Source organism: Myotis lucifugus, unplaced genomic scaffold (genome assembly GCF_000147115.1).
Source record: "Myotis lucifugus unplaced genomic scaffold, Myoluc2.0 scaffold_63, whole genome shotgun sequence".
Classification (NCBI taxonomy): Eukaryota; Metazoa; Chordata; class Mammalia; order Chiroptera; family Vespertilionidae; genus Myotis; species Myotis lucifugus.
Genome location: NW_005871111.1, coordinates 5593059 through 5602101, shown reverse-complemented (window position 1 = coordinate 5602101; position 9043 = coordinate 5593059). Strand labels below are relative to the sequence as shown.

Genomic DNA, 9043 nt, shown 5'->3' with positions numbered 1-9043 from the left:
TTCTTGATTTGCATTGTTTCTAATGAGAAGTCAGTTAAACTCTTACCTGTTTTCCTGTATATAATGTCTTTTTTTTTTCTCTTGATACTTTCAAGATTTTCTCCTTATCACTGATTTTCAGTATTAAATTGTGATGTGCCTTGGTATGGTTTCCTTGGTGTTTATTCTATTTAGAGTCTTTTAAGCTTGTTAGATCTGTGGTTTTTTAGTGTTTGCAGAATTTGAAAACTTTTCAGACGTTATTTCTGTTTCCCCATCTAGATTCCAATTACATAATTTTAGAGTACTTTATAATGTCCCACAGGTCACTGAGGTTCTGTTATTTTTTTCAGCTCTTTTTCCTTTCTTTGCTTCAGTTTGGATAGTTTCAAATTTATTGCTCTTTCTTTGGTAGTGTCAAATCTGTTAAATGCATCCAATTAGTTTTTTATAAGATGTTAAAAAATTTATCAGCTCTGGAAGTCCATTTAGTTATTTTTATAGTTTCCATTTCTTGTGTTATATGTCTTTACTTTAAATTATTGAATACATTTATAATAGTTGTAGTAAAGACCTTCTCTGTTATTTCTATCATCTCTGCTATTTCTGGGTTTATTTCTATTGCTTGAATTTTCTCCTACTTATGAATCACATTATTGGTGTTTCTTTGCCCATCTAGTAATTATTTTTACTGAACACTAGAGATTATGTGATCTACAAAGGCTAAAATATTTGCTATCTGGTTATGTACAGAAAATCTTTGTCGATCCTGCCCTAGATGTATAGAATTGGGTTGTATACAATTATCACTACATAGAGTACACAATATGCAATTGTCCTCCCTCTCCCCCCCTTTTTTACAATTAATATATCAGTATTTTTTTCTGTTCATCAAGAGTCAAGAATACAAAAGAATGGGGAACAAAATATGAACAATCGCCCTTGTTCCCACCCCCGTTCACAAACTCAACTATTGTTGACCTTTGGTTTAGGAAGATTTTGGTCCTCTCATGATCTCTATCAGTCTTCCCACACCAATCTTTGAAAGTGACATTTTCTATTTTTTCATTTTATGAAAAAAGTTCCAAGCAAACACGACAATGAGCTGGGTCTGCTGTTAAAAAATTATAATCTCTATACCCTCTTTCTATTAATTGTAATTACAAACATATACCTTTCTTTGTGTGGGTATATTTAGGACTTTAGCATTATTCACCTTGGAGTTCTTTGCATATCAAGGTGTATATATCTACCTCATACTTTTCTTAAACAACTTCATCACATCTACAGGACAAATAATTCATAATTCATGAATGATTTCCATTTTACTGGACACTTTAACTTGTAATTTTTTATTATTATTCATGATATTGCAAGAAACACCCTTTATATAGTTTACATACTTATTTCTGAACATATGTGGTTATTTGATTGGATATATTTTAGAAGTAGAATTTGAGCATTAGGAAAAGTGCATGTTTACAATTTTTTAATTGAGATATAATTGATATATAACATTATATTAGTTTCAGGTGTACAACATAATTCAATATATGTATATATTCTGAAGTGACCCCCACAATAAGTCTAGTTAATATTCATCATCACACAGTTACAGTTGTTTTTCTTGTGATGAGAACTTTTAAGATTTACTATCAGCAACTTTCAAATATACAATATAGTTTTATTACCAATATGCTTTATATTATAACCCTGTGATTTATTTATGTTATAGCTGGGAGTTTGTACTTTTTAACTCACTTCATCCATTTTTCCCACCCCTCACTTCCCCATGTCTGGTAACTACCAATCAATTCTCTGTATCCATGAGCTTGGTTTTTGTTTCTTTACTGTTTTTTTAGATTTCACATATAAGTGAAATCATATGGTATTTGTCTTTCTTTGTCAGACTTATTTCACTTATCATGATGCCTTCAAATTCCAACCATGTTATTGCAGCTCTAGGATTCTTTTTTTAATTGATTTGAAAGAGAGAAAGAGATGCATTGACTTGTTGTTCCACTTATGCATGCATTCATTGGTTGATGCTTGCATGTGCCCTAACTGGGAATTGAGCCCACAACCTGGGGGTATACAGATGACACTCTAATCAACTGAGATACCCCACCAGGACTCAACTTCACTCTTAATAGTAGCAATGCAAACTACACAGAGGCCATTTTTTGAAACAGCTTGAGATATATTGAGATATAGTCCATAAACCATAATTCACCTATTTTAAGTGTTTAATTCAATGGTTTTAGTACAGTCACAGAGTTGTACAACCATCACCACAATCTATTTTAGATTGTGTTCATCACCCCCTAAAGAAACACTATAACCTTTAGATATCATTTCCAATCCTTCCCTATACCTTAACCTTAGGCAACCACTAATCTACTTTCTGTATCTATAAATTTGCCTATTCTGGACATTTCATTCAAATGAAATCATATGATATGTTGTTTTTTGTGACTGATCTCTTCCACTTAGCATGTTTTCAAGGTTCATCGTGTTGTAGCATGTATCAGTACTTTTACTGATTTTTTCTGGTTAAATAATGTTATTCCATTGAATTAATATACCACATTTTGTTTATACTTTCATCAGCTGATGGGCATTTTGGTTATTTCTGTCTTTTTGGTGGAATGATGCTGCTATGAGCATTTGTGTACAAATTTTTGTGAGGACATATATTTTCATTTCTCTTGGGTATATCCCTAAGAGTGACATTGCTGGGTCAAATAGTAACTTTATGTTTCAGTTTTTCAGATACTGCCCAACTGTTTTCCAAGGTGGCTGCATCATTTAAAATTGCTACCATCAGCAGTGTATGAGGGCTCCTCACCAAAATATCTATCTATCTTTTTTATTATAACCATCCTAGTGTATGTGAAGTGATATCTCTGTGGTATCTCATTTGCATGAGACCATTTTTTACCTATCATATTGGTGAAGATCAAATTTTGAAGGAAAAAAAAAAAAAGAAACCCGCAAGGATGGAGAATATGTTGGGGGAAAACAGGCACTGGCCTACATGGCTGGTAGGAATGTGAATTCGTGCACCCCCTACGAAGGCCTATTGGCTTTTCTGTCAGAAATTGAAATGCACGTACCCTTTGAGTTAATAATTCCTCTTCTAGCAATTTGAACTTGAGATTGCCTGCACATGGAAATGTGGAAATTGATTTATGTACAGGGGTTTTCACAGTAGCATTGTACCAATTTCCATATATATGGGATTGGTTCTATAAGTGATACAGTGGTACACTTTAAAAGGATGAGGCAATTTTATATGTACTGATATGAAATTATTTCCGAGATATATGGTATGTGAAAAGAAGTGGGGTGCTGGGCAATGTTCTTCTATGCTATCATTTTGTAGAAAAAATAAGAATGATACCTATTTGCATGTATATGTCTAGAATATCTATGAAAGAATGCGTAAGAAACTAAGAGTAGCTGTCCCTGCAGAAGGGAATCAAATAGCTGGGAAAGGGTGGAATGGAATTTCTAAGTAATATTTCTTTCTTTCTGTATGTTAAATTTTTTGAACTGTATGTATGCTATAGTTACTTTATACATAATCTTTACTTAAAATTTTCTACATAAGGTCTGGCTTTATTTATTATGTTAATTCCAACATTATTGTTCATTGCTATTATGAATGAAATAAAAATTTTTGAGAGTATGTTTATTAAGGCTGAGGACAGTGAAACAAGGAAGGGCTCAGGATAGAAGAAGCAACAGGAGAGAGACTAAGTGAGGCTCCTTTGGCTCTAGAAATGTTATGGAAGAGAAGCAGCCCAAGGTAGTGCTGCTGTCAGCTCACTGGGGAGTCAGAGAAAAGAGGACCTTGGGGACAGGTTCAGGGGGTTAGTTCAGGATAAGCTGCTGCTGCCCATTGCTCCCCGTATATTGCATTGTGTGCCCACCACCCAAAGTCAAATCATCTTCTGTCACCAAATATTAAATGAAATCTTTTGATTATGCTTTCTAATTAGATATTGCTGGAATTGAGAGACAGTAATAATTTTTCTATACTGATCTTGTTCTGGTAAATTATTATAACAACCTTGTATAATAGTTTATCTTATTGGTTATGATAGTTTACCTTGTGTTTTTTTTTAAATAATTGTGTCACCTAAAAATAATGAAAGCATTTGTCTCTTCACTTCTAATTCTTATACTTCTTATTTGTTTTTATTGTCTTATTGTGTTGGTTTGGTAGAATTTTTCCTTTTCCCATTTTCACTAACAGGACAACCTTGGTTCATAGGATTATTCAAGTTCTCCCTCACACATGGGCTGAAACTGTTTGCTGTTCTTCTCAAAAGTACTAAAACTCCTGTGCCAAAGGTCTCTATTTCCTGTTCTGTTTTAGCTCCTACTTCATGCTCTTAGTTTAGGCCTCTCTTCATTTCTGGCAAGTGGGGTTGTTCTTTCTTGCTTTTGGCTTGGCTATGTACTTTAAACAATTTTTTAAATATTCATAATTTCTACATGTTTAGGGTTAGAAACCACTTCCTATATCAGCTTCTATACTATCATTTTTAAGTATATTTTTTATTGATTTCAGAGAAGAAGGGAGAGGGAGAGAAAGATAGAAACATCAATGATGAGAGAGAAATACTGATCGGCTGCCTCCTGCATGCCCCCCACTGGGGATCGAGCCCACAACCCAGGCATGTGTCCCAACCGGGAATCGAACCGTGACCTTCTGGTTCATAGGTTGACACTCAACCACTAAGCCATGCCAGGTGGGCTCAGCTTCTATATTATTATCTGAAAGTTTCCACCTGCTAAGGACAGTATGTTTGTGTCACCCCCAAATTCATGTTATGGCGTTGGAGGTGGGGTCTTTGGGATGTTATTAGGTTTGGATGAGGTCATGGGGGTGGAGTCCCTATGGTGAGATTGAATAGATCCAAACTCTTCCTTCTCATTGTGAGGAAACCAAGAAGAGTAAAATTGACTTAGAGTTAATTTTGTTTTTCGTCCCTCCTTAACTTTTGCTTGGTTGTCAAATTCTTTTAACCTTGCCACTTTGATATTCTTATTACTTCTTTCATCACTACTAGCATCCTAATTCAGGTCTTCATTGCCTTTGTATTATACTCCTAATTACTCTTTTGTCAATTTAACTTTCCTGAAACCCATATTTATCTATTCAACCATTCATTCAATTTACAGTGCCAATTGCTAACAATACCAAAATGAGTAGATATTTTCTGTCCTCAATCTTTTCACCATTTTGGTGAAGAAAACAGATAAAGATATATTTAAAAAAACCAAAACAGCATATGTGCAAGAGTAAATTTTATTGAGAGGATACTCATTTGAAAGATTCAGCCATCCATTCTATTAACAATTTGTTAAATGGCTGGTATGGGTTGAGTATTACAAAATTTCCTAAGAGTACAAAATTTCCTAAGAGTAGAATTTAAATGTATTCACCAATAAATAAATAAATAAATACAGTGAATATGTGAGGTGAGAGATGTGTTGTGTCCCCCACTCCCAAATTCATCTGTGCCATATAATGCCGGAAGCCGGTCCATCCTTGCTGCTTGACACAGTCGCTGCAGGAAAGAAACATCTGCACAGTATATGTTTCAAGGGACCTGGCGTATATAGCATACTGTTCTTAATATGTTTGCTCCCCTTAGTGCTATGTGTTTTAACCAAGGTCACCTCTCTGAGAAAGGTTGTTTCCCCAGGTGGGGATTTTTCCCTGAGGTTAGGGAGGAGATACAACCCCTTAATTAAGTGCCAGGCGGGTAGTTAATCACTTTAACTATGAACAATCACCCTTAAGCTACATAATCTTTACTCCCTGGAATGGAGATAAGAAACGCCCTAACCTTTGTAATAGAAATTGACAGGATTAAAATCGGCTGGTATAAATATGAAGGTAATCAGACAGTAAACATCAGATCCTCTGATCAGTTCCTAACCAGAACTCTGACCAGAACTTTGGCTGGAGATCCTGGCTAGAGGTCCTGACTAGGCTGCTGATCAACTGAACGCTGTCTTCGTGTCATTCCTTCTTCGCCGACTCCGTCCACACCTTTGGGGACCCCTGGACCTGCTGGGGTTGGACTCCAGCATCTGGCGCCCAATGTGGGGCACGAACCCACGACCCTGAGATTAAGAGTCTCACGCTCTACCGAGGTGAGCCCCCAGCGTGCGTGGAGGCATCAGCGGTTCTAGAACGTTGCTGTGGTAGCGCTCAGGTGCCATGTTAGGACGAGGGGGAAGGAGGAGAAGCGCTTAAAGCCGCGGGAGCGGGTGCGGGAGTGGGGTTGGACGCTGGGCTGCAGTAGGCCCCCCCCTCCCTCCCGCCTCAGTGGATCATGCCCAGGGCGGCAGCGGCGGTGGTTGCAGGGGGAATGCCTGCGCAGGAGACGATGCCATTTCCAGTTACAATGCAGGGATCACAGCAAACACAGCCGCCACAGAAGCACTATGGCATTACCTCTCCTATCAGCTTAGCAGCCCCCAAGGAGACCGACTGCCTGCTTACACAGAAACTAATTGAGACTCTGAAACCCTATGGGGTTTTTGAAGAAGAAGAGGAACTGCAGCACAGGATTTTAATTTTGGCAAAATTAAATAACCTGGTAAAAGAGTGGATACGAGAAATCAGTGAAAGCAAGAATCTTCCACAATCTGTAATTGAAAATGTTGGAGGAAAAATTTTTACATTTGGATCTTACAGATTAGGAGTACACACAAAAGGTGCCGATATTGATGCGTTGTGTGTTGCACCAAGGCATGTTGATCGAAGTGACTTTTTCACCTCATTCTATGGTAAGTTGAAATTACAGGAAGAAGTAAAAGATTTAAGAGCTGTTGAAGAGGCATTTGTGCCAGTTATCAAACTGTGTTTTGATGGGATAGAGATTGATATTTTATTTGCAAGATTAGCACTACAGACTATTCCAGAAGACTTGGACTTACGAGATGACAGTCTGCTTAAAAATTTAGATATAAGATGCATAAGAAGTCTTAACGGTTGCAGGGTAACCGATGAAATTTTACACCTAGTACCAAACATTGACAACTTCAGGTTAACTCTGAGAGCTATCAAACTGTGGGCCAAACGCCACAACATCTATTCCAATATATTAGGTTTCCTCGGTGGTGTTTCCTGGGCTATGCTAGTAGCAAGAACTTGCCAGCTTTATCCAAATGCAATAGCATCAACTCTTGTACATAAATTTTTCTTGGTATTTTCTAAATGGGAATGGCCAAATCCAGTGCTATTGAAACAGCCTGAAGAATGCAATCTTAATTTGCCTGTATGGGACCCAAGGGTAAACCCCAGTGATAGGTACCATCTTATGCCTATAATTACACCAGCATACCCACAGCAGAACTCTACGTACAATGTGTCCGTTTCGACACGGATGGTCATGGTTGAGGAGTTTAAACAAGGTCTTGATATCACAGATGAAATTTTGCTGAGTAAGGGAGAGTGGTCCAAACTTTTTGAAGCTCCAAACTTCTTTCAAAAGTACAAGCATTATATTGTACTTCTAGCAAGTGCACCAACAGAAAAACAACGCCTAGAATGGGTGGGCTTGGTGGAATCGAAAATTCGAATCTTGGTTGGAAATTTGGAGAAGAATGAATTTATTACACTGGCTCATGTGAATCCCCAGTCATTTCCAGCACCCAAAGAAAATCCTGACAAGGAAGAATTTCGCACGATGTGGGTGATTGGATTAGTGTTTAAAAAAACGGAAAACTCTGAAAATCTCAGTGTTGATCTCACCTATGATATTCAGTCCTTCACAGATACAGTTTACAGGCAAGCAATAAACAGCAAGATGTTTGAGGTGGACATGAAAATTGCTGCAATGCATGTAAAAAGAAAGCAACTCCATGAACTACTACCTAATCATGTGCTTCAAAAAAAGAAAAAGCATTCAACAGAAGGTGTCAGATTGACACCTCTGAATGAGAACAGCCTCGACTTGTCTATGGACAGTGATAACAGCATGTCTGTGCCTTCACCTACTAGTGCTATGAAGACCAGTCCATTGAACAGTTCTGGCAGCTCTCAGGGAAACAGTCCTGCTCCAGCTGTGACAGCAGCATCTGTGATCAACGTCCAGGCCGCCGAAGTTCCTGCGCCACAAGTGGATTCCAGTGAAAGCTCAGGGGGCAAGGGAATTGGTTTGACAGGTACATCGAGCGAGAGCATTCCTCAAACTGCCACACAGCCAGCCATTTCATCACCACCAAAGCCTGCGGTCTCCAGAGTGGTTTCTGCAACACGCCTGGTCAACCCACCACCACGACCTTCAGGAAATGCAGCAACAAAAATACCTAGTCCCACGGGAGGGGTCAAGAGGAAATCCTCACCTCACAGAGAAGAAAATCCCAAGAAAATCAAAACAGAAGAGGAACAACTTGATACAGAGACAAGTACAACTCAATCAGAGACTGTTCAGACAGCGGCTTCTCTGTTGGCCTCTCAGAAAACATCCAGTACAGACCTTTCTGATATCCCTGCTCTCCCTGCAAATCCTATTCCTGTTATCAAGAATTCAATAAAACTGAGATTGAATCGGAAAAAAAAACACACAAAAAAACGTTGGGCGCCAGATGCTGGAGTCCAACCCCAGCAGGTCCAGGGGTCCCCAAAGGTGTGGACGGAGTTGGCGAAGAAGGAATGACACGAAGATAGCCTTCCGGCAATAGAACATGACTGTGTTTGGAGATAGGATATTTAAAGAAGTGATTAAGTTAAAATGAGGTCTTTAGGATAAACCCTAATCTAATATGACTGGTGTCCTTATAGGAAGAGGAGATTAGGACACAGACACGACAGAGGAAAGACCATGTGAGAACACAGCCATCTACAAGTCAGAGAGAGGCCTCAGAAGAAACCAACCCTACTGGCACCTTGATATCAAACTTCTAGCCCTCCCAAATTGTGAGAAAATAAGTTTCTGCTGTTTAAGCCACCCAGTCTGTAGCACTTTGTTATGACAGCCCTCACCAATTAATACAGAAGGTGTTCATAAGGCCAATACACACACAAACAGGTATT

At 38.3% G+C, this 9043-nt stretch overlaps 1 protein-coding gene across 1 annotated transcript; it reads left to right on the top strand.

Annotated features, from left to right (window-relative positions):
• Nucleotides 1-6215: 6215 nt before the first annotated feature.
• Nucleotides 6216-8557, top strand: LOC102434182 (poly(A) polymerase type 3-like). The gene is given in 2 exon segments (XM_006089829.3): nt 6216-8279; nt 8281-8557. Coding segments are annotated over 2 exon segments (2208 nt in total). The 5' UTR covers nt 6216-6335; the 3' UTR covers nt 8545-8557.
• Nucleotides 8558-9043: the final 486 nt, after the last annotated feature.